This window comes from Camarhynchus parvulus, chromosome 8, assembly GCF_901933205.1.
Source record: "Camarhynchus parvulus chromosome 8, STF_HiC, whole genome shotgun sequence".
NCBI classification, from domain to species: Eukaryota; Metazoa; Chordata; class Aves; order Passeriformes; family Thraupidae; genus Camarhynchus; species Camarhynchus parvulus.
The window spans coordinates 17095698-17122276 of NC_044578.1; the positions used below are offsets into that span (position 1 = coordinate 17095698).

A 26579-nucleotide genomic window follows, 5' to 3' on the forward strand; every position below is an offset into this window, starting at 1 on the left:
ACCTTTTTATAAAAGCCCCGTTTCTGATATTACCTTTTTACTTCCATCTGTGCTAGTTTGTCACCAAGGTTTCATGCTGTGTTTTCTCCAGAGAACTGAGATACATTGGCTTTGTTTTGCTTTCTTGTTCTAGACAAGACTAGCCTAGTGCTCTGTCTCCTATACAAGATGGACCAATTCTTAAATAGTTTTGCAAAACAGCTTCCATTTAATTCAATTTCATTGCAATTGCAGATGTTGTGTTATTTCTTAAAGAGGATATTTATTTGTTACACTGACTGTCAGGAAGAGGACAAAACCACACTTTTAACATCCTTCCAATCTGTAATTTTCTCTAGAATATTGAGCCGAATTTAGTGAAGATAAAGATAAATTGGCAACAAGGACAGCACAGAGAAAACGTTGTTAAAAGTGGCTAATAATTCCCGCATTCCTCAGTCATCTAAGTTACATGGATTGACCTAATTTGGTGTTATTCCTGTTTTTGCAGGTTATTCCTGTGCATGCAAAATGCATATGGACATAGATGAGACTATGTATAACATAATACAGCAGGTCAGCGTGATGTAACTGCACAAACTACAGCCAAAGAGAAGCTGATAAGATTCTATGACTGGCTGGGTATTGATAATGCAGCCGGGTCGGCCGAACGGGTATCGGTGCCAATGGGCTTTATAGGACGGAACAGCCCCCATTTTGTGCCGGCAGTGACAAATCTTCAGCTATTCCCAGAAATAAGCTAATGAAAGGGGAAATACAAACGTCCCACCCTGGCCGGAGGCCCTGCATAAACCTGCGGCTGTGGAGGAGCTGCCGGACCCCCGAGCGCCTCTCCCGGGAGCGGAGCGTCCGGGGCAGCAACACCGCTCCGTCCCTCCCTCCCGCCGGCGCAGCGGCCCCGCGGCTCCGGGCACAGCCCGGCCACAGCGGCGGGCGGAGCTGCCCGAGGTGCCGCCGCCCGGTCCGGCCCGGCCCCGCGGCTCTGGGGCCGAGCCCTGGGCAGCCGAGCCCCGCCGAGCACGGCCCGGCCCGGCGCGGCCATGGAGCGGCGCGGGAACCGGCGGCAGGTGAGCGCGGGCCGGCACAGAGCGGGCAGTGCGCGGGCAGTGCGGGGGGCACAGAGGGGGCAGCGCGGAGGGCACAGAGCGGGCAGTGCGGGGGGCACAGAGCGCGCGGTGCGGGGACAGCACGCCTCGCCACGGCACAGAGCTGCCAGGCGTTCCGCACCGAGGGGGCCAAGTTACGCGCTTGCTGAAATCTCCGCCCTCTGGAACTTGAGTTAATTTCACAGGAAGTTTGTTCTGTTCTTTTCTTGAACTTTTTTTTTTTTCTATTTAGGACTCTGGAGATAGTGTTTCTGAACTACGGGAATGGAGACCAGCCGTTTACAGAAAGTGTACGGACATTCTCTGGCTGCTCCTCTTCTGTCTTTTCTGGGCTGGTTTGGTAAGCATGCACAGTTTGTTTGTTTCCTGGAAGGACAAGTCAAAATAAGAGTCTGCTGTAAGCAAAAATGAGATTGCTCCCGGAGCTAAAGAAGCGCATTTGTACATGTTTGTGTATGAGACGTGTTTTTGCCCAGATCCATTCTTTAGTCACAAGTACTAAAAGTAGAAGCACAGATAAAGGCTCTAAAGCTGAAGTTAGAAGGCAGTTGTGCTGGTCTGTGTAATATGTCTCGAGCACAGCCAATATTCAGCTGTACTCATTCAAAGCAGCAGAGGTTAATGTGGGACTGGGGAGCTTTGCTGCAGCCAGCAGTTGGCACATAGCCACAGAGCTTAGTGATTGTCCTTGCTGTGTGTGAAGTGTGACTTGCGCCCCATGGGACAGAGGAGAAGCTTGCATCACTGAGTTCTTCAGTAGCTGGAGTGATGGGGAGATAAGCCTTGGGTAAAGCAGTACTCAGAACTTCACCAGTTTCGCAGAAGAATTGATGCTTCTTGGGACTTGCAAAGGTTCTTTCCAGGAATTGTTTTGGCCCTCACAGGAGGGTTTAAGCTGCATTCCTGGACAAGGTGTTTCATTTTGACTGAGGATTGCTGCTACCTGTCCAGCAGAGGTACTTAGCTACCGCTGGGGTTTACAAGAAGATGATCTACTGGAACTTTGATCTGGCAGCAGAGCAACAAAAGGTCAGGGCAGTGTCACCTAAGTGACCCTGCACAGTGTGGCTTTCTACAGGTTTTTCACATGTGTTAAAGAGTGCTCCTTCCTGAAATTTCAGGTAATCTCCATTTTAAATATATTTCGTGTTTAAAAATACTTCTGATTACATTCACTAGCAGCTTCAAGGGCCCATCATGGCAGCAGTTCTATTGTCCAAGTGTGTCTTGAAGGTCACCCTGTAACATGAGATGCAGTGAGTACATGAAAAATCACCATTTGAGTGATCTTGCCTACTGACACTCATGAACATCACTAGGAACAGTGTTCAGCACCTTAGTAATGCTTTCCTCTTATTTTAATCAGGACCTCTATCTTCCTTCTCTTGTGTTATTCTGCTTAATTTATATACTTTCAACAATAGATGAAGGAAAGCTCTAAGGAAGCATTAGGGCTAAAGTTGCCCATGTGACTTGCTCTGGCCTTGTGCAGAGGGGTGAATTTTAGATTTAAGTGTTTGCAAACAAAAGGCAAAAATGCATAACCTAAAAGGAATATTTATTGAATAGGAAGGAAAAGCTATGGTAGCATGCTTTCATATTTTAAAAAATATTTTAACAGATGTTTATAAGTGGCTATGCTGTGGTGGCTGGTGCTGCAGAAAGACTTGTGCTTGGATATGACAGCTTTGGGAACATATGTGGTCAGAAGAACACTCCTGTAGAAGGGGCAAATCTTTCTGGATTGGACATGACTAATAAAAAGTAAGTGCATCAGATAATGTATAAATCAATCAAATGTTTGAGAACTTAGTAAAATACACATCTTCTAGTTGTCAGTCATATACATCTGTGTAACTATATACTGTTGTATTGAAAGGCAAAAAAAGTGGGAATAGTTCAGAAGAGTGAGTGAAATTAAAAAGTTAAGGTAGAATTTGAAAATTTGCTGCATTGTTATGCTTTATGCAGCTGCCTTCTTAAAGAGGCTCTTAAATGGGACGTCAGTGAAACAGGCAGTCATTCTATATGGCAAATCTTTCTTCTTAAGGATGTTGCACATTGAAGTTCCCAGTCATTCCCTGACTCCTTTGGAACAAGTTTCACTTGCTTTGTAGCACTTTGAAAAAGAAGGTTCAGAATTTAAACTTATGAAAAACCAAGAAAGCTTGTTTTTTGAGAAGAGGATCTTTTTTCTTTCTAGGTATGTGTTCTTTCTGAATTCATGCAGCCTGGAAATACAAAGCCCCAAAATCAGTTCACTTTCCTTGTGCGTGTCAAGTTGTCCACAACAGCAACTCAACTCTCTGGAAGATCTACAGAGTTTTGCAAGGAATAATGGTGTGCCACAGCGAATATGAGAACCTCAGTGTATCTGTAGAACAGTTGAGCAGCTTCCACTTCGTTTTTGTTATGGCTCTTACACTAGGGAGTCATGTCTTACCATTAATTTCCTGAACAGTTCATGGTAGCAGAAAATAAAATGTCTTGTTTCTGCTTTATTTCAAACCCGTAGTTTCTAGAAACATTACAGCTCTCTTATGCAAATTAGAAAGTTGTTCATTAACTCCTGCACAGTGTTGAGATTATGTAACAGAAAACTGACTGTTGATAATGAACTAGTGAAGTTTGGTGGAGGTGCCAGTAGGTGACCAGAGTTCATATGTTGTTTGTGACTCTTGTCCAACTGGTTCCTTTAAATGTAATTAAAACTGTGGTGGAATTATTAATTCCATGAAGACACAAGTGGATTTATCCCCCTAGACGTTAGATCCCTATGTTTGCTATTGCATTTTGTTGTAGTTTAACCCCTGCTGGCAACTAAGTACCACGCAGCCACTCACTTCCCAGCAAAACCAGGACACACCTTGAAATTTTATTTGATTCTGGTATTGAAGATGAAAATGCTGTCAGAAATAGCTGTTATGTGAAAGAGGCTCCAATTTATTCATGTTCAACATGTAAATAAAATAATCTGTAGCCTAAGCCTTATTTCATGGGGTGTATATAAACTTCAGACCAAATGAATATTAATGGGTGTTATTGTTGGAGGTCAGTATCCCATTATTTTTTTGTTTTGCTGTTCTATTTGGCAGGGATTGCTATTTAAATTGACAATATTCGTTTTAATTTAATTCTGGGGTAGTTTGACATAATTTTGTATCTGCAGAAAGCTGTAAACACCTGTGAGATTATATAAGTATTTTCAGTCTAACTAAACATAATTGCATCAAATTCCAGCTAAAACTGCTTGCATGTTTATGTCAAGGCAGGGAGAAGCCTTGCATTTTGAATGGCTTGGATTGCCCAGCCTTTCTTTCCTGGGAGTGCTGTCTAATGGAAATATTTCACCTAGATCCCAGCACTAGTTAAGTTTTTGGATACAGATGTATTCTATTCTAACTCAGGAAGGCCTGGTTCTATTGTAGCTTCCATCATTTCAGGTTTTTCTCTAGTCCTAGTGAGCAGGGATTAATGGCACTGTGGAGCAAACAGTGTGCCTGCTCTCCAGGAACATAAGTGGTAACTGTGGTTAAGTTGAGAAGGCAAAAGATTCTGCAGAGATTGGTTTAGATTTACTCAACTACTTAATTTGCTATTCACATTCCCACTGGAATATCAGGGATGAAAATGGCCTGCTAAGGGATCAAACCAGAAGTGCAAACAAAACTTAGCTATTAATGTGTTTTTTCTCTCAATTTTTATACTAATCTTAAGTTACTTTTTTTTCTCTCTCTTTTTTTTTTTTTTTTAGGTTCTTTTCTTTGCGTTTACGACCTGAACGTTTCCAGTTACACAGTAAATCCAAAGGCAGCTCAGCTGTGTCCCACACTGCCAGTTCCACCAAGGTAAGAATGACTGAGTACTTTACAACCTCCTCCAGTCCAAACAGCTTCTTATGGATTGTTACTTTCTCACATTTTTTATTTGGCTTGATGCTTCACAGTCAGGATGGTTTTGCTTTGTTTATTTATTTTTTTTTCTGTGTATCCTTACAAGTTCTTTTATGTGCCTGTGAACATGCCAGTGTCCTGTCCCACAGAACAAACAAGGACTGCATTCCTTCCATTCCTCTACCCTTTATTCCTCTACCCTTCCCTTCCTCTTCCTTTTCCAAATTAGGAAAAAGCACTCCATATGAGGAACAGCTTAGCTCCTGCACAGATTTTGCTTTCTCCCTCAATGCCAAGGACGTGGTCTTTGGCCCTGCTTCTTCTCCTGAGCCCAGAAATTTCCATCAGAATTATTTTTAGCCAGATGGCTTGAAGCACATATCTGTGGATGTTGCTGTCTTTGTCAAATCTGGCATTTGTGAGTCAAAATTCTTAAACCCGTGATTTTTAAATTCCACTGTGTCATGAAAATACAGCAGAGAATTGGAATCTCTGTGTTTGCAGAGCTAATTCATCTGCTCTGAGCAGTAGAAAATAGAACAAAATGAAGAGAGCAGGAGACATGTAAAAATGTTACATGCAGTGGATCAAAGTACAGTGTGTAAATTGATGAAAAAATATGGCATGTTTCACTTATTTCCTCAACTTTCTAGGCCTTTTTTTGGTTTGTCAAGGAACTCAGCAAAGTTATTCATCTTGCACAAAAATATTACATGGTAGAAGCAAAGCTAGTTAGTAAAGCTTTTAGCTGTTGATAACAAAACCTCTCCTTTTCAGGTATGGTTTTGCCATAGGCTGTTGTAGGGCAGCACTGCTAAAGTGGGACAAGAAATATATGCAAGAAGCTTGGCTGGGAGTGCCATATAATTTTGTATAAATATTTGGTGCCATTAATTGTACCTTGCAAATATTGTTTTGATGTGGCTTTTAGAATGGTTAAATATCATAAAAGCAATACAAAGTGTTTTTGATCTGGAATTATCTACAACAGCATAGGTTACAGCTATGTTAGCATGAACTTTGTTTTTACATAAATAGATGGGAGCAAAGCAGGTGAAGCCAGACTACAATGGGAATAGGAGCTATGTGCTGATGGTGATAGTTAATGAGAGAGTTGTTACTTTCCTTCCCCAGGCTGATCTTGAATGGATCTGTTCTGGTATAGTGATACCGGCATGACACTGTTAAGGAGTTTATTCTGCAGATTATACATAAAACTACTCTTTATAACAGAATGCTCTCTGTGGAGAATGGCAGGATGGATCTCTGTGGATTTTAAACTGTTTGTCCAGTAATTAATATTTTTTACCACTTTTGTTTTCAACCTTTCAGTAAATCCTTTCCATTATTTAATCGCTGTGTTCCACAAAATCCTGAATGCTATTCCAAATATGCATCTGTCCTAATAAGTATGGTTAATGAAATGGATGTTTTTCACCGAATTCTGAGTGGAATATTGGCAGGAAGAGATACTGTGATAGGACTGAGTGTCCTTGCACTAGGTAAGGTTATAAGTAAAAAGTGGATAATGATATTCAATTAAAAGTTTAAAATGTTTCTTGTAAGTCTATATGTTTAATTCAAAAGTAGACTTTTTTCATATTTTCTGGGCACAGTTATTTTTTAAGGAAGAGTGATCAGATTTTATCAGGAGACATTTAATAGACTGGTGAAATGCAGATCTCTATCAGATTCTGTGGTCCATGACATGGTTGTATACCTCATTTTGGGGGACTGTAAGAAATTGTTGAAGAAAAAGATTACATCAGCATGAATACTTGAACTTAACTCTTACATAAAATGTTATTAAAAAGCTAGTATTTCCTGTGGTGAAATATATCAGCTATAAGTTTCTTATTATTTAAGTTAGAGGTAACTACGTGCTTTAAATGTTAAAAAGGTTGCCAGCTTTATTAAATGCTGTTGCTATTAAGATGACTGTTTAAAAATAAAAGCCAAAATTCTACAAGAACCTTAAATTTATATTTAAAATGAAAAGGGTTGTAACACTCAAACTTTATGTATTTTTCAGCCTTCTCTTTGATACTGGTTTTAGCCTTCAGATTCATTCAGACTCTCTTCATCCATACTCTGATTGCACTGGTTGTGTTTGGGTTGTTGTGTAAGTATATTTACTGTTTCACTGTTCTGAAGGATTAGCAGCTGAGCAAACAGCTGTCCTTTATTTCCATGGCCATCCTCAGTAACCTTCAGCTTACTACAGTCATTTCCAAGCTGAGGCCTGCTTGCCTTTTGGTGCCAAGGTCTGGCTGTGCTGTTCCAGCTGCTGAGTGTTAGGATGATGGTGATGTTTATTGTTTTTATAGATGCCTAGAAACAACATTTCTTTCGGCAGATGAATGCAGTTATGAAAATGCTACTGTTTCAAAGAATGCTTAGTGAACTCTTATACTGCCTGCTTTAGGAAGGGAGAACCATAGGAATGTGTCTGGCTAAAGCTTGTCATTTCATGGAAGTTAGCTTTGGATCTCCACAATGAAATTACATGCCTGAGCTTTGGGATAAATGCAAGAAATCCAAATGTTCTGCTGCGGTTTTACCTCAGTCTGACAGGCCATTACTGGAAGTTTCTCTGTGCTCACTGATCCTATGCCTCACTTTGGTGACTGGCAGTATTCCCGAGCCCTGGGGGATGGTGGGAGGCCAGGACACTGAGAAGGGAGGGCGGGCAGGCATCATCCTGCCAGCAGCAGCGTGCCCTGCCCGCCCTCACGCTGCTCTGCTCTGCTCAGTTGTCTCAGGTGTTCTCTGGTGGCTCCATTACGACTACAGGAATGACCCCAGCACTGAACTGGAAACAGAAAAGGAAAATGTAAAGTTCCTACTTGGATATGCCATCTTCTCAACAATCATCACAGTAAGTAGCATTTTGTCCTAAGCAATGGCAGAGGTTGTAACTTGAAAACTTGAACTACAGGGGTTCTGCAACAATAAAAATAATTCCTAATTCTTTTCAAATTGGAAAATGAGAGTAAATTCTAAGATCTTCTTACATTCATTCACATATAATCATAAAATAACAGAATGGTTTGGGTTGGAAGGGACTTTAAAGATCCCTAGTTCCAAATAGATTTTTAGGCCCCCACAAAACTACAAAAAGAATTTTATATATTCATTGTGAAACTTGTTTTTCAGCCTTGCCATACTTCAAACCTGTACAAACTGTGTCAGTGTTGTTGGTGTAAAAATGCCAGAATTGTGTTCCATGCCCATTTTGTGCTGCATCAGCTCACTGGAGAATCATGTCGAATATACACAGGGGCACTGGCTGAGTATGGACATGAGATCTGTGGATTCATCCCACCCTGTCAGCAGGAGAAAGGGGTGGCAGCTCTTTGAGACAATGAAAGGGGCAGTGAAATGCAGGCAGCATTGTCTAGACCTCAAGTTGTGGGGTTAAATTCTGGTTTTCTCTCACTGACCTTGTTTTACAACAGAAAATCTTGAGTGTGGCTTGCAACTTCTGAAGAGTTTTTTCACTCTGATGTTGCAATGTTAAAAGGAGCCATTTCTCAATTTGAGGGGGCAGTCAATTTGTACTTCATGAGACATTTGTCAAAGCAGCTGTCCTGTTGTCTTAGAGATGAGTAAGATCCATATGGAATTTGCCAGATATGAACAGTCTGACAGTTTACAGTGACAAATATAAATGTGTCACAGACCAGATTTTTTTTATATCCTCTATAAGTTATGACCTTTTTACATCTGCTGATACTAAAAAGGTAAGAAAAAGTTTCTTTGAATGCTAGTGTGTTCCAGTACAACTGATTGTTCTTTGCAGAGCTGTGGGAACAGCCACTGCTGTAGGTTATGCTTCTCTTCAGAGCTGGTGGCTTCTTTCCACAGCAGGCAAGAAAACTAGTGCAGGAACTGCCACTGGTTGTATTTATTGCTTTAAAGATACCAGCCTCCCTTTTAATAGCTGTTCACAGTTCCTTGTCACATAGAAAGAATTGGGGATATTGTAGGATTTTTGACTCGGGGTTTTGTTGTTGGCAGGTTGGGTTTTTTACTTTGGGAAGACAGTAATTTATTTAAATAAGTTTTCATTTTATGTCTGCTCTGCTCCTATACATACATAGCTCAGAAACTAGTTGGGTTGTGGACTGCAGAAAAGGACTGGTTCTCCTACCATTGTGAAAGTGAACTGTGGCAAGCTGACCTGAGTAGAAAGAAAGTTTAAAAGTTCATGACATGCAGGGTATGTGAAAGCAATGTGCAGTGTGTAATGTATGTTTATGTTTGCTATAAAGCAAAACATACCGTTTCCATTAGATCAATTAAAGTCTTATGGATACTATTTTGTTAAAAAAACCCCAGCAACAACTTTTGTAGGAAAATAGATTTTAATCCACAGGCTCTTTGAGAACATAGGCAATGTCTTGGAAGGACTTTCTAATGCGTAGTAAGATTGTATAAATTGCTTTGTTGTCATGTCTTTGTGAAATCTGTATCCTCTGATCTCACATTTGACAACTCTGATCATTTTCTTGATGTAAAACCCCTAACAATTTGTCTTTTTATTTCCTGAAACAGGTTGTTCTGCTCTCCTTATATTTGCACTAAGAAAGAGGCTTCCTTTCTCTGTACAGCTCTTCCGAATTGTTGGCAAAATCATTGGCAGAATTCCTTTCCTCCTGTTCCAGCCACTCTGGACTTTTCTGATTCTCATTATGTTCTGGGTATTTTGGGTTGCTGTACTGCTTAGCTTAGGAACTGCAGGTAAGCAAATGCTTTTCATGTTTCTGACTGAGTGCTATCCATTTCCTAAATTTTCTTCTTAAATGTGGGACCTCTTGGTGTTGGCGTACAAAATGTGGGCTAGCATTGTTACACAGCTGAGTTATTTTATTTTATTTGTATTTTAAATTTTTTTAATTTTTTTAATGCTTTAATTTTTTAATTTTTTTTACCTACTGTTACATTCATAGTGCAGCTCAAAGGTATTTTATGTTTTGTCTTCTTTCTAGCTTAAAAGAAATGCTGATCTTTTCAGCAAGTGATGCAAACAATACAGAGGACAGCACAAACTTACTGCACAGCAGAGTGATGATAAAGTTTCAGTTTTGAAAGAAATTACTTTTCTGAGATTTAGCATAAGAAGGGACGGTCAATATATTGCTTTTATGAGCAACCTAGTAAAACATAGGTTTTGACAGAGGTGTTCTGGCCAGGTATTTTTAGTGCAGGTGTCAGTCCTTATAAGATCTTCCTGTTAGAAGCATGTTAATGTCTAGAAGAGCACGTGTGCATTTTATAAATAACCCAGATCACTTCTCAGTTAAAACCCGAGCACGAAGGCAGAAGGGAAGGCGCGGCTCTGTGCGGGCTGTGTCCGTGGGTGGGCTGGGCGCTCTGTGTCCCGCCCGTGCCCATGGGGGCACTCTGGGGCCGTCGGACGCTCGCTGTGCCCGCGGCAGCGCCCGCCAGGGGGCGCCGCAGCCCGCGGGGAGCGCGTCAGGCCTGCCCAGGGGAGCGGCTCCGGAGAACCGGAGGGACAAAGGGCGGCTCGGTCCGCTGGGCTCCGGGCAGCGACCGGCCGAGCGCCTGAGCCCGCCGTGCTCCGGGGAACTAAAGGGCGGCTCGGCCCGCTGTGCTCCGGGCAGCGACCGGCGGAGCGCCTGAGCCCGCCGTGCTCCGGGACACAGCGCCTGAGCCCGCTGTGCTGCGGGGAGCGGCCAGTGCGCTGCCTGACCCGGCCCACTCCGGCCGGGGCCTGAGCGCACGGGCAGCTCCGTGTCAGCAGGATTGCTGTTTGGATTCCCAGTCCCTTACTCTACCTCAGATGTGCTTTGTGATTCAGATCTTGCACGACCAGCGCTAAACGAGATCTGGTATTGAGAATATTCCATTAGGTTGTCGGTAAAATTTTCAGCCCAAATATGAGTCCTCTGAAGTGCTGCCTGTTAAAGCAGCTCACCATCAGATAAGCTGGGGGTCGTTCTGCTGTTCTGGGATGACAGAGCCACACATCCTGTAATGACAAATGCATACAGAACTGTATGGTTAATAATGCACTGACAGGACGCCTTTGTATAATGAATTAGTTTTCTATAATTGTCCTGTAAGTGGAAGATGTTTCTTTTTATTTTGAGTTTTGGGGACTTTTTGCACCACTTGAGAGTACTTCTCTGAAGATCTCCAAAGATATGCTTTCTCTTACAGAGCAATTTGTTTTCTTCATTGACAAATAGTTGCCTGTCTAGGATTCAGCTTGTAAAATACAGGTGGTGATTTTCTTGGGTTTGACATTTTGACGTTTTCTTCTCACAAATGTGTTTTCTGGGGCTGTGCAGGCTGTATTTTAAATGCAAATATACCAAGAAAGCTGAAAAAATGAAATGTTTACAAAGACACTAGTCTTTTTGTCTAATACAGAGAGATGGGTAAATTAAATTGGCTTGCTGCTGTGCTGCACCTGTTCTTAACATTTTCTTTGAATCTGCACTAGTTATATAATATTTATGGTGTCTCTGCATCTTAACAGTTCTGGAGCACTTGATCCTCGCTTCAGCTGTGGCACACCTGATCATTATGTGCCCATGCAGGCACCTTATTTACATCTCCTCCAAAAGTTAGCGTTACTGTGAGAAAGAAGTCCTGACTTCTTGGGAGCTATAGAAGGCTGTAGCCTGCACTTGGAAGGTACTTATGCACATGACTAATTTGAAACACATGGATAATCCTATTAAAATCAGTGGGACTACTTATGCATTTTAGGGTAGGCACCTGCCTAAGTACCTTGGTAATTCAGAATCTGTAAGAGCAGCAGAGACTGACTGAATTCCAGGCCTAGAAAACTAGGAGAAATGCCAAGACTTCATGAGACTTTAGGTAGCACAGTGGCACCAGTTAGAACCATTAGCTGGCTAGGAATGGAATTCAGCTGTTCTTTGGAAAAGCTGATATGTCTTAGGGTTATTGAGTTTTATTGTTTGCTAATTTGTGGGTATTTCACTGCAGAACTGAAGTGGCCATGTGGCACAGCAGAGAATGTGTTTCACCTTTCCAGAGTGCGGGAGCTGTGAGGTCTGCATGGTGTAAATACTGCGAATGTAGGATGAGAAGGTGGTGTGATTTTTTTGTGTAATAAAGGTGCATCCTACAAGCAAGTGAGCAGCAGAACTGCCACATAAAGCTGTGTCATAGCAAAATGAGCAATAAAAATGTATTTCCTGCAGGGGCCTTGACATTTCAATTACAGTCAGGTAGCTTACCTGTAAATACCTTTACATGAAAAAGCACAAAATAAGATAACACAATAGATTGTGTTGCAGGAAGCACTAGGATTCAGTGTATGATTCCAGAACCTTTCCTCACAGTGGGAGGGGCACAGCATATTTTCATGTTAACAGGAACTGATAAACAGGCTCTCAGTATTTTCTTGTCAGTGGCTCTTTGTTTGTGATAAGGAAATTGCTGGACTAGCTTTCCTAGGAATTTTTTGTCTCTTACAGCAGCCTGTTGCTACAGGCATCAGCAAAGCCTCAGAGCAGCAGCTGCTGAAGAAGGACATCTGACCTAAGTGTGGCAGTCCCAAAATGCAGCTGAAGGTGCCACACACAGCCAGCACTGACTGGTGTCCCATTGCCCGGCTCTGCTGGCTGCCAGGGCAGCGCTGCGAGTCCCAGGGGAAATTCTCCTGGCTTCTGCTGCAAACACTTGGCCTGTTTGCATTGTTAACATCACTTCTTTTGAAGTGTTGGCAGCAGATCAACACTTGTACTGATCAAAGGCTTCCAGATTTGGTGGCTCAGATGTAGGGAGTTCAGTTCTTTACTGAGTTGTTAATGTCATTGCTAAGAGTGTATGGTGCATGGGAGGATTCATTATTGTGTCCTTGGAGAAAAATATTCTGTTGACAGATTGAACTGTATTTCAGGGCTGTGTTGAAGAAGTTTAGTTGGTATGACCAGACAGATCATAGTACAATGATGAGGAAAATGGCATACATTTTTCTTGACAGGTTATCTAGGACAGCTTTAAAGTTTATCTGAGATACTGATATAGAAAAATAGCCTTGCATGTAGTTCTGCTGACAAAATCAGGCATGTCTGGTAGGCCCAGAAGACAGGAAATCTGACAGAGATGTTTATATCATTAAACAGATTTTTGTGAAATAACAAAACTACTTTAGCTTACCTGATCAGCAAAGTGATCAAAGGTGAAATCACAGATGGCTCTGCCTGATTTCTGTGCAGCTGAGCACAGCACTGTGCACATGTACAGGTACAAGGTTGTCCAGGGAAGACAAAGCCATTACTGTTACTGCTGCAGGTGGTTATTTCAGTAGGCTGGTAAAAAGCAAACAGGATTAGCTTGCCATATGAACATTTATCAGTCTTCATGACAACAGTACTGAAACAAAGCCTGAACAGGTCTATTTTGGAAAAAGAAATGTTCAAGTGGATTGTATGGTGGAAAATGTCCTTAATTCTGCTACCAAATGGTGTAATGTCTTTGCATGACAATGGAGAGGCAGAACACGAGTTCCCTTAGTGAAGGCTGTAGGCTGTGGATAATGAGTGTATTTGGCTAGGTGTGTGCTGCAGGAGAAGGCAGTCAAGAGCCTCTGGAAGAAATATGGGAAACAAAAAATCTCTTGAATTCATAATTATATGGTAATTATAATGGTAAATATTTTGAGGATATAATAATTTACTTAAGCAAATTATTATATCTTCAAAAACTCACCTTAAAAAACCCTTACTTTTGCAAACTTAAAACCAGTGAGGCACAGGATGGGGAGGAATGAGGGAGAGTTTGTGAGAAGAGATCTGAGTAGTAGCTTTTTCAAACCATCAAATATCTTGCGATTCACGGACTTAAAATTCATTTGAATATATTGGAAGCACTACATTATTTCCATGAATGACCAACCAAACAGCACTGGAGAGAGCTTGCCTGTTCAGCCAATATTGTTAACCTCTCAGAAAAAAAAATAAATCTAGAACATATATCTGTATTTATGTACCCATGTAGCATTTTTTTTATCTTTCAAAGAACTTTTAAATAATGTTGCAGTGCTACTATAGGGTAGATGGATATTTTTCTTAATTTACAGACTAAAAGGCTGCTTCTGAAAACTTTAAAAAAGCTTGTCTAAACCTGATGGTATTGCTGAAACAAATCTTTACTGTTCCTACTTTTAGTTGTTCTTGAGTAAGAAGTCTGTGGCTGTAGAAAAACAGGCCAGAAAGGAACCATTTCCTAGATAGCTTTGTATATGTGGTGGTTTTGAACTTGAATGTGGTGTGTTGTCCTGTAAGAGAACACAGAGTCATAGAACCTTTTAGCTTGGAAAAAACCTTTAAGATCATCAAGTCCAGCTGTAAACCTAACACTGCCAAGTCCACAAAATGAATACATGAAGTATTAAAGCTTAAGTTATATTGCTGTTTGAGCAGTAATAGCCAATTCTGTCTCACTTTGTTATTTCTTTCATGGAGTTGGAATAAGAAACTACTCACCTCCAGAGATTGTTTTAGTTGGTGAATGTGTTTCTCTTTAAGGTTAGTAGACTTAAGGCTTGGTAAAATTAAAAAGAAAAATAGCATGTTAGGAACCTAGAGACCTTTTACTAGAGTCAAATTGTCTTAATGCCATTATCCCCTGACTACTCTTCCGTGTCAAGTGCCACAAATAGGATTGCACAGAAAAAAGGTCAGATTGTTGAGGAATCTGAATTGACCCCACCTTTTGTGAAAAGCTGTCTCTGCATACGGAATACATTCTTTGTTGGTAACAGAAGTGGAAGGAATGTTTTTAGCTTGGATAAGTTAATTTATCCATGCTCCTAGATACAGTAGTAGCATTGGAGCATGTACTACCATACCAACTTCTGCTCTTTTTCCCCCTCAGAGAGCCTAGATGTGTCTGCCTGTATTTTGCACAAAGATTGCAAAGTATAGAGAACAGAAGACTAATGGCCATGGTTCTGATTAGTAATAGCAATTAAAATATTTGTTTTGTTTTGCTGCAACAGTGTGTTACGTATCCTTAATATTTTTCTGTAGTCTTTCTCTTCTGCTTCTTACAAAAAAAACCTAAAACATTTCATAACTAGGCATTTATTTCAAATTTGAATAATGGAAATCAAGATTTCATTTACTTCTGAACTATTTGATTACTCAAGTCTGGAGTAATGTCTTCTCAGATATCTTTACTAATATGTAGCTTTCCTTTTTCCTTTATTGGTAGCAGTGTCTCAATCCCAATTTAAACATGATCTTTTGCTTTTTGTGAGATTATATTTTTCAAAATCCAAGTTGAATTATAAGATGTTGTTTCTCTAACTTTGTTAGAATGGACAGAATTAAATAGCATCGATTTTTTTTTTGTAACTTTACTGAAGAGAAGTTAAGAACATGCACGGAAGCACTTCCATGTCCCTCCTTGTCCCTGTCCCCCTTTCTCCTTCCCCCTCTCGTCTGGCATGTTATAATAACACAATGGTGTAATCCCAACTTCAGGTACTGCACAGGCCACTTCAGGAGGACAAGTAGAATACAGAGCTCTGTCTGGAATTTGCTACATGGCATGGTATCATTTCGTTGGCCTCATCTGGACTAGTGAATTCATTCTTGCCTGTCAGCAAATGGTCATTGCTGGGGCAGTGGTTACTTGTTATTTCAACAGGTGAGTGCAGAATTGCCCCTGATAGTTTGGGGATTTTCCAGCATTTATTTTCAATCTTTTTCTAGGAAAAATAGTCCCAATATCGGGAATACAGTTTACTATAAAATAATGTTGCTTGTAGCAAGATCTTGAGTAAGATTTTACAATTTGCATGATCTTAATGTGACTCACCCCTGCTGCTGGAGATGCTGGGCCAAACTGGGCCTTGATATTGGAGCTCAGTTGGCTCTGAGGGAATTACCATTTGGAAGGCGCAGGCTGCATTGCACCCTTTTCCAGGAGACTGTGTTAGCTCCAAATAATAAGCAGTATATTGTTCCCTGGTAATTTCATGTATTCATGGGCAGTTTGACCATTGCATTTTGGTCAATACACCACATTTTTGGTGCAATACACCACATAAATCCACAAGGCAAAGGCACTGTCCATATCTTGTTGGTGCAGAGCAGGGAAGCACCTGTAGAAACTGCTGTGATGACATTTACTGCTCTGCTAGGGGCTTCCGCTTTCCAGCTATTTTTTACTGCTGCAGGAACTGGCTGCCAAGTACAGAAGGTTCCTGCTCCCAATTGTATTGGTATCATTTTGTACAATACCATTAAGCTCTCCTCTTGCTTGCCAGGTGACCTGTGTTGAGAGGGTTGTGTTTGCAAGGGAAAATGCAGCTTTTCTGTGGTTGTAATCCCTTATCCCAGCCTTTAGGCTGTCAGGACAGGTCCACAGAGATGCAGAGTAGTACAGGAATGGGGAGAGGGTGGCTAGAGGGTGGTTAGCTGCAGGAGTAGCCACACCAGCAAGGGCAAGGGTTATCTTGAGCTGTTCCAGCAACTCTGAGCTTGTCTGCTGTGTGTTTTTAATGTATTCCCTGGGGCTGCATCATAAAGGCACGTCACAAGAGTTTGTTTATGGGATCTCACAGACAGGCTTTCTTCTTGTCCTGTGAGTGCTCTGAGGAAATGGCATGGCCTTCCCATGCGGAAATCTCCCTCCATAGCGCACTCAGCAATGCGCTGCACGGCCAACAGCCACGGCTGAGTTGTAACTGGGGTGGGCAGGGGGTCATTCTGCCTCAGGATACGTTTATTTGGCCTGTAATATCACGACTGAAAATGGATTTGGCCTTCTTTTATTTTAGATTAAATATGAATACACAAAAGATTTCATTGATTTAATAAAAATAAGTAGATTTTCTTGCTTAATGATTACATTTTACATCTTGTGGAAAGGGCTTGGCCTTTTAAAAAGCTTTCTTTGTTATAATTGGTGTTTTACATGAGGGTTTATTCTCACCTTGATGTGCTTAGGTGTCATGTATCTATTTACCTTTGCAGGGAGATGAGCCTTTCCCCCTCTCTGGGAGTAAAGGAGGGTCATATGGTAACTCAGTCCCTCACAGGCATCACAGTTCTGTCCATGTCTGAGCTTCTTTGGTAGCTCCAGTGCACATATATCACTGCACAGATTTGAAATTAAGGGTTGGGCTTATCTGCCTGACTAAGGTGTTGAGTACCACAGTTTCCAAGAGAAGTGAAATACATATCTCTCCCAGTAAGTCAAAAATGAAGGTTTATGGATGTTGCACCAAAGTCATTGAGAGATGAACTAGAATAAACTTTTAAAGTCTTCCTCTTCAAATGAATCTGCAATATTTATGGCCGTCCTTTGCCCTATTTACACACTTGACCTAAAAGAGCCACCATCATGGATGTGGTCAGACCTGTTCCATGTGGCTTTGAGATAAGGTAAAAGTGCAGTACAGTCTGTGTGGTCTCTGTTAGTCTCATCATGTCTGTTTTATTACAAATCTTGTAATTTATTGTGTTTGTTTCAAATTTGAGATTAATATTTACTTGAGGAATAGAAGATTAATTCCTTAACATTTCTGAAGTATTTTATACTAAAGTTATTTTTACTCAGTCTTTGGAATTGGTGAGACATAAGTGAAGAAATCTGTAAGCATAGCTCTTAAGAGAATTTTAAAGAACTGAAGAAATACATTTTTCTCCCATTTAAATATCTGTGTCTGTTGGGTGTGTCAAGATGACATTTTTTTATTCTCAAAAAAATGTTTTCAAATGAAAGCAAAGATGCATGTGTGATCATTTGATTCAAGGAACTTAGTGTTAAAGAAAGACACTGTGTCACAGAGCTCACAAGTAAATGAAGGCAATTGACAGTAGTGAAGAAATAAAATTATTCAAAGACAATCTGGTATTGAATACAGGTCCACAAGAGTAAATCAAACAATCTCATGATCACATAAAACAGAAATACCAAAGAGGAAAAGCAAGCTGTGGCTCTCTTCAGTCTTATAACCAATCAGGCAGATTCACAGATTTCCCTGATACCTTGAGCACATCCAGATGAGTTGACATGCACAGAATCCACTGCATGATGATTGTCTGCTTGTGCTAAAGCCCCTTCAGGATTGCAGACACATCATGCACAAAGCTGGGTGGAACTTCAGCCTTGGGAGCAATGGGAGTAGGTTGGAGTCAATCTTGAACTTGTTTACAGACATAACCATCACCTGTTGCTGTGTTTAGCCTCTTTCCTGCTTCCTGCTCTGGACCAGAATTACAAGGAAAATCTGTTATTTTCCTAATCTGTTTGGAGGCAAAGCAAAATCCTTGTCAGACCCTGTTCTTGTGCTAGTTCCTTTGCTAGGAAATGGAGCTGTGGAAAAACATACAAAGATGTAAAAATTTATCTAAACTAAGCTTTAAATTTTTATTTTTTTTACATTCTTGTTTGTTATTTACTCATGTTAAAAATATCCTAACCCTTCTTTGTTTTTCTCTTCAGTAACAAGTACATTATTAACACAGGAATAAATTTTCTTCTTTCTGTGTTTCTTATCACTAGTTAACCTTTAACTTGCAGAAACTTAATAATTTGTATTCTGAGATCAAACTAACACTGTCATATGTAAGGAAGTGTTTTGGGGAGAAAAAAAACAATGGTTCAATATGAATAGAATAATTCATCCACACTACAATGCATGTGTTTTTAACACAGAAACCTGATGACTCTAAAAAAACCCCAAACTGCCTTATTCAGTATAAAATTCCACTATCCCCCAAGCTGTTCCCCTGGTTTTAAGACAAAAATAATAAATGTAGCAACTGCTTTTCTGGAATTTCCTATTTCAAATAATGTGGTATATTCGCATATTTAAGTACAACTTTTCCACTGCTAATTTTTTTGTGTTTTGAATGAACTGCAGTGATACCTTCTGGATTCTTGCAGAATTATAATCCCACTCCTGAATATAGTGTGTATGATTTAAATCCTTGCTGAAGTGGGGATTTAATAAAATTATATTTTTAGAACTTCTTAGCCCAAACCAGTCATTCTCTTATTGATGTCTTTTTATATTTTAATTTCTTGTGCAAACTACGATTTCGTATTGGAAAGGGGTCAGATGGTCTGGGTGTGGGAGTGGGGTCTGGAGATTAAACAAATTAAACTGTTCTTGTGGGTTCCAAATAAGGTGGTGGCTATTGTGGGAAAAAACATTATATTTTAATTTAAACAATTAATGGTTTAAAGTAGTAGGAAAGAAGAAATAACAGTAAGGCAAGTTTGTGACAGAAACTGAAAGTGGTGTTCAAGGAGTATTCTCAGATATTGTTCTCTTCTCCTATTTTTCATTGTAGTTTTTTCCCTAGATATTTTTCTATTCCAGAAAATAGTTATTTCTTAAGAATTAAACTAACCCAGAAGTTATAAATTTGGCTGCTTTTCTTTGGACTAAGGTGAACATTCAGATGAAGTCAGTAGAAAGACTGGAGTAGTTCAATTAGGAAAGGAGGTAACAGCATAATTCTTAAAACTGCCAAATACTGAAAAGACACAATGCTTATCTTCTTAAATAAGTTGCTAAACCATTTTTAAAATTGTTTGTTTCTCTTTCTAGAAATAAAAATAACCCACCACCTCACCCAGTCCTGTCTTCCATATCAGTTCTTTTCTGCTACCATCTAGGAACTGCTGTAAAAGGCTCATTTCTAATCGCAATACTGAGAATACCAAGGATTGTTCTCTTGTACCTTTACAATATCCTAAACCAAAAGGTAGGTAAATACTTCTTTAAACTACTATTTTTATAGTGTTACACATGAGATCATGGGGTAAAGAAGAGAAGAATATATTTCTTGCTTAAAAATAGATGGTATTGCTATTACTGTCTATTATTAATAGATGGATTTTCTATTTTATCATGGTTTTTTGCTGAAAAAAGCATCATTAGAAAAGCTTTTTTCTCCCAACTCAGATATTAGTGCTTCCTTTTTATTCTCAAAGTCCAATAATTTTAAAAGCAGAAAATACCAATATGAAACTCACCTTTATTTAGTGTTTTTATACAAAGATTTTTCTGAAGGATAAAGAAAAAATTGGCAGACTGCTCTATTAAAACTTTTTGCATTCTTTTTTTAAGGAGCAGGAGTAAGAATACTTATGTTAGATTTTAAATCTGTTAGAGAAAATACTTCATCTGCCTTGTAATATGCTTCTATAGAAAGAATATATGGAATAAGAACTGTTCCTGGGAGTTGTAGTATCCAAGACACATTGTTTAAGACACATAAAGCATAGACCTGGGCTGTTTTGAATATTTTTTGCCTTCTTTTTTCCTTTCATGCATCTCCACATCTATTATCTTCTGCTGGAAGCACACCACTGTAGGTAATTCTGGCACTTCTGCAAGGAGGGAGGGCTGCTAGGAATGCACAATTCTGATTTTAGGAGAAGATTTAAGAAAATATTTTAATGTAGGTCTTTTCCTCTAGGGTTTATATTGGCCTTGAAGCATGTTATGTATAGTTATGACAGGGTGTTTACATTTAAAGTGACAATGTATTTGCTATGAGGCATGTGTTGGCTATAGGTTATGAAGGCTTAAATAAAAACTCCTTGTCATAAAACACTTGAAAGGTGTGGTCTGGATTTATGTTGCTTTCATATGAAAGTTTTGGCTATAAAACTTTGTGAGTTATGTTAACTACAGTAGGTGGGATGACTTAGAGTATTTTTTGCCTTTAGAGGAAGCAGGATAAGTGGGCTTGCTTGTTACATGGTCTTGTAATCTGAATTACTGTAGATTTAAATAGCAAAGAAAGATTCTTTGTGTCTGCAGCACTGTGCTGCAGGCTCCTTTTGGTCCAAGCATTCAGTGACATGTCCCACAGCTGTAACTGCTGCTAAGGAGACTCGAAAGTGCTCTGGGCAGCTCATGTGCTCAGTCCTGGGAAGGATCCCCCCAGGAGTACCCAACCTTGCTCCTTGGCATGGCAGAAAGGACAGGCCATGGCCCCTTTCACTGAGGGCCAGAGTAGCTGGACTAAAGGATGGAGAAGTGACCCTGCATTCTTGTAGAGCTCACACAGACTTCCCCACCCTTGCAAAAAATGTTGCTGTTCTCTATGAACAGAGAAAAACTCAGGGGCCTGTGAGCTTGCAGGTAAATTTACAGATTTTTCTTCACAGCAGTCATCAAGCAGAATCAGAGAGGAGGTTGTAGGTGAGATCCCTTGCTCTAGGCTTTTAACAAACAGTCCTTACTAAGATAACACAGGTTTAGTAAAATCATCTCTCCAGCAATATATAGCAAGAGTAAATTGTTCACTGTCAGGAGTTTGCATGTACAGTCACTGTTTTGAAGGAGTTATTTCTGGAATATTTTCATGAAACTTTTTGGAAAAAATTGGGAGGTTTGTGGTTTTTGCTTGAACAATAGGAGCTGTTGGTACTTGAGTTTTCTATAGCAACTGGAAGATCTCTGCTTTCCAAAACAAGATAAAAACATTCTGACCTTTGGAAAAATAAGATTAAAAAGACTGAGTATCCCTGAACTGGATTTCCTTTTGTTGAGGAAAACAGATGCTTAATTTTGGAAGGCTATTCTGGATACCAAGGTGTCTTATTCTTATCTTGCATCATCTCCACACTGAGCTGTTCTGAGCTCGTGATGTGATGGGGGAGCATGGAACAAACCTTAAGCTTTACTGCTCAGTTTTTGCTATGAAATTAATTCAGCTCAATGGTCTGTAAAGAGCCTGTTCTAGTACAAGATTTTTCTTCCTGATCTGAAAAATTAATGTAATGCTCTGAGTCAAAACACATGTATGTTCATATAAGCCCTTCCACCTATTCTTTTATTTTTGTTCAGTAGGGTACCAGTCATTTCAGAACTGTGGAAGGTTTTAAAAATCTGTCTCTGTACTCCCTGATCACTGTGAGGTGCTTTAAGAATTACTGACTTGCCTGCCTGTTTTTCTCCCCAGGCAGCTGTTAGCTCATAACGCTGCTTGCAGCACTTAGTTTCTTTTCCCAGAGAAGAATCTTCCATCCACAAGAAGAAAAAAAAAAAACAGCTCTGCAGTCATTAATATTGAACAGTCTGAATTAAAAGCTGTTCCTAAAATCCTAGTGGAAATATCTGCTGCCTAAGTGAAAAGTTTATTAGAAGGGTCAGTTACGTGTAAAGCAAGGTTTTTTAAGAACACTGGTTTCGTTTGAGGCTAATTATGTGTCCAATAACCAGTCATTTCATTTATTACAGAAGAATGCAAAGCACCTGTTCAACTGCTGTTCCTGCTGGGTTTGCTTCCCGAAAAGTTGCTTAACATACTTTAACCAGGTATGCTGTGTCGTCTGAGTCCCTCAGCCTAGTCTGGATACCATGGCTGGTGCCTGACCCTTAGCATGGCTAAAAATGGCTTAGCCTGGCATGCAGGCCAGAGTTTCCTGCTGGCCACCTAAATTAAACAAACAAAAAAGCCTCCAAGTGCTTGGTGCAGAGAAACAGGGAATTGACAAATATGCAAGGTGCTAGATTTTAGAAAACTTGTAATACAGCTAGAGGTAGTCAGCCCTTTCAGAGAGCCACTTGCTGTTTCTGTAGGTAAGAATACTTAACATTTTGCTGAGTTGTGCCAGACTCCTGAAACACAGAGTCCAGGTAGCAGGAAGCAATGAAGAATTAGGAAACATTCCATACCTGGAATGTGACATTAACTAGTTACAGTGTTTTCCACCTCAAAGTCCTGAGTAAAGAAACTTAAATTCCTAGTGATTGCCAGTATCAGTAGATCTGGAAATACAAACCATGATTTGTTTGAGCAGTCTTGTTTAAAAGATGTTTTAATTGGAAATGGATGATTTCTGACATAGAGCAGTTTTACAGATACTTGACACCTCTTTTTACCTTCACAATTCTTTTCTCCAAATGCATTCCAGATTTACATATATAATTATAAATAGTTTGTCTTTGTCATTGCCTTATTTTTATCTCTGGGAACAGTGATATTCCTAATGTGAAAGGGAATCAAATTCACACTGATTACACCCTCTGAATGCTGAGCTCTTTGTTCTCATTGCTGAGGGTAGTAGTGAAGTAAACAAGACAATCCTGATAACGGGTCTGACTTCTCCTCTTAAGTAGGTGCATAAATTAGGTTTAGTCTTGGACAGTTATTAAGAGAGTTTTTGATTTAGTTCACCATAGATTAAATACTTGTGCAGTGAAATTTCTGAATTTTCCAGGCTTACATTTTCTAGGTAGGTCTTGTAGTCAGTGACTTGGTGAGGAATATCAGAGTTCATTTTGCCTCCAGGCTTTCCATTTGTAGTCACCCTTTCCCCTTGACTTGGCTTCCTGCCTTTCAAAGAGATATCCAGCATCCTAGTGTTTACTTTCTCCAGCTGTTGTCTGCTGTGTGTTTGTTAAAAGAATTAATTACTATAATGTTCTTCCTTTTGTTTCAGAAAGCTGTATTGTAGCTCTTTTCCCCTTTAAAGATTTCCTGTTTCCTATTCTATTGTTGGCAGATTTCTGGTTTTATGTGAATTGTGGTTTTTAATCTAATGATCATAATAAAGTGTTCACTTTTGTTTTGTTTTTTGAATATATTTTTAGCAAAGGTGATGGTTGTCCACGTTTCAAATCCACAGAAATTTGGGCAATAATTAGAGAAGAAAAAAAGCAAGAACAGGCCACAAGATTTTAATAGAACTTCTATCTGTACGAAATTTAAACATTGGTCTTGAGTTATTGCATCTCATTGAGTAATTTGTGGATCGAATTATTTGTTTCATTTTTTCCCCTATAACTAATCTGTTCAAGGCTATTTATTAATTTTTTTTTTTACTATGATTGAAAGTCTTATTCTTTGGTTCTGTAAAATCTGTGGCCCTGTGTAGAAGAGAAAAGAAAAAAGGAGGAAAAAAATGTCTGCAGTTTTAAGCAGCTTTGACATATTTCTTGATTAACAGAAGTAGTGAGCTCTTAAGAGCTCCTACTGAGATTGGTGGAAGATGCCAGGAGCAAGGTAGAAATTTCCCACATATGTTGAACACAGACCTGAGAGCAGGACTTGGGAGGGAGGGGTTAAGAATTTGTATCTGTGTTTCTAACATTTTCTTAGAGATGTATTCTTTAAGTTCAGATTTTGATTTTTTTGTAACCTTAAATGTGGAACAGCTGCTGTAAAAGTTGGTCCAAAGATCATTGTGTACATTAGCATTCCTTACTATTTACTATTCTTTTGCTTTTTATTCTAGCATTATTTTCACTTTAATGAAAAGTATATAATTACCTGAAGCTCTAAAAAAAAATAGAAGATCCAATCACTTCTGCACTATTTTCTTCAACCTGTTGTTAAACTGCTTAGGTAATTTAAATTCTTTCTGTTCCTTCATTCACAAGTTTAATCAGGATTAAACAGTACTTTGTTTTCCCTCTGAGAACTTGGCAGATGAGAAACAGGTGCTGGAGAAAGTAACCCTGGTGAAAAAATGCAAGCTTCTTTCTTCCCATGCAGAATCAACCAAGTGCTCTATTATGTTATCTAAGGGTACTTTTTGGGCTCCATTACCACCCTGCATGTGATATTTAATACTGACATTAATAGTTGAATGCATCCCTGAAGTGACTCATTCTCTGCAGGCTCAGTTAGGTTTTGCTCATCTCTCCTGGAAGTTAAGTGGAACAAGCCAAAGAGTTACCCTGTCATCTTCCATCATGACAGAGTGCTGTGCTAGATGCTGGCTATTGTCATATTTGCAGGGGGGGTAATGTAAGCCCAGTGTCCTGTGCAGATTGCAGTGTGGACAATTACATCCAGCCTTCCTAAATTTCTCTTGGATTTGCAACTGGATCCTGTGCTAAACTGTGGTGTAGTGTTGCTATGTGCTGTAAAACAGTTCACTCCTTAAGCTGTTCCACTTCAGTCATGGGCAAAGTGATTCATGTGTGTGTATAATCCATTAGCAACAATTGTAAAGCACTCGGGGTTCTGTGGCTGAAAAGTGCTTTCTGAATATAAAGTCACTATCCTTACTTGACAGTTCTGCTTGCCAACACTTGTCAGAATTACCACAGATTTTTTATCTGGCTCTGATGGTTTCAGTATGTTCCAGATAAACATATCCAATCATCTCAAGTAAAATCTAGGAGATTGAAATTTTTCTTCTGTAAAAAGAATATACTGGCGTTTAATGTGATTTGGGGATTATGAGGTCTGTGTCTCTCCTGCTTTCTTAAGTTGTACTGGCAGTCTTAACTTTAGAAACATCGAAGTGTTCACATGTTCTCCCTTTACAGCATTGTTGCAGTGACTTTTTAAAAACAATACGACTGGATAGTTTTGCTTTTCTGTGTCTGCTTTAGGTCCATCTGCAGCCAGTTGGCAAAGTGACTGCTCCAAAGTACAGTGCCTGGGTTTCTGAGGGGTTGCTGAGCAGGGTGTGGTTTCTGTGTTCATCAGCATGGCTGCAGCAGTGCAGCCTTCTGGGCTGTCAGTGAATTCAGCAGGGTGTGAGCCCCATTTCCTGGGACAGAGACCCTTCCTGGGGACTGAAAGCCAGCAATTGTCCAGTGTAATAAACCAAAAGCAAGTCTGTCTAACGACTCTATATCCATAGCAGTTGGTTGTCTCTTAAGCTTTGGATGGAAGCCTATCAGGAGGTTTCAGTTAAATGCCTTGTGGAGAATTCACCTAGATAAAACCAAAATTAATGCATGCTATTGTAAAGCACAGTTCTTTCCATGCCAAACACATTGTGCCTCACCCCATCAAGTACTTCTTTTTCCTCCCAAAAACAATAATGCATTTTAATGTTACTGGCAATATTGCTTCTAGATATAGAGCTAATTTTTCAATCCTCTTGAAAATACAAGGATAAAATGTTCTTCTACACTGAAATAATATTTTATATAAGTTTATCTCCCCTCTGCAGACTTTATGTATGTAATAATAGGAAACAAAAATCTTTAGGTCTTAACTTGTTCTGTAGGATGAACCATGTAGGGAATAGAGTTGAACAAAGTTGACTAATTCTTACTTTGATACATTTCTCTTCTTCCCTATCCCATTAAGAAGAAACAAAACGGGGGAGAAAGAGAGAGAAAGAGAAAATAAAAGGCAATGAGGCAAGTGACAGGTAATTCTGTGCTTTTAAGCAGAGAAATTTATGAACAACTCTCTGGAAATCTTCAGTTTGATTTATTTCAGAAATCCCAAATAAGAACATTTTCTCACTAAGTGCAGAAGCCCTGAAAGCAACCCCAGTAATGATTTAATCATCATGCAATGGGCACATAAAGCAGGATCCTTTTGCTCCAACCCTGTCATGGAAATGGAGCCCACATATAACACTGTGATGCAGCAGGAAAGGACACCCAATTACCCTGTGAGAAAAAAGCTGTGTTGGTCCTACCCACTGGATGACAGCCGTGGAGGGAGTAGATAACACAGAGAGTAGGAAGCAAGGAAACCTGAAAAGTTTCTCCATTAAGTCCAGACTGAAAATATAAGGTGAAATGGAAGTAAATGAAAGTTCTGCTTTTTGGACTGCTTGGGAAAATTCAGGAAGTTGTTGAAGGTTTCTTACAGATAGTAATTAGCCTAGGAACAAA

General features: G+C 39.7%; 1 protein-coding gene across 1 annotated transcript in view; it reads left to right on the forward strand.

The window, feature by feature from the left end:
- The first annotated feature begins 978 nt into the window (after positions 1-978).
- SLC44A3 (solute carrier family 44 member 3) overlaps positions 979-26579 on the forward strand; it is a 34588-nt gene continuing 8987 nt past the window's right edge. The window contains exons 1-12 of the mRNA XM_030953581.1: positions 979-1067; positions 1339-1446; positions 2728-2870; positions 3310-3446; positions 4861-4954; positions 6332-6501; positions 7032-7121; positions 7753-7881; positions 9557-9742; positions 15493-15658; positions 19578-19734; positions 22224-22301. Of these exons, the coding sequence (XP_030809441.1) occupies positions 1041-1067; positions 1339-1446; positions 2728-2870; positions 3310-3446; positions 4861-4954; positions 6332-6501; positions 7032-7121; positions 7753-7881; positions 9557-9742; positions 15493-15658; positions 19578-19734; positions 22224-22301 (1485 nt within the window). The 5' untranslated portion in view covers positions 979-1040. The remainder of the gene's footprint in view (positions 1068-1338; positions 1447-2727; positions 2871-3309; positions 3447-4860; positions 4955-6331; positions 6502-7031; positions 7122-7752; positions 7882-9556; positions 9743-15492; positions 15659-19577; positions 19735-22223; positions 22302-26579) is intronic.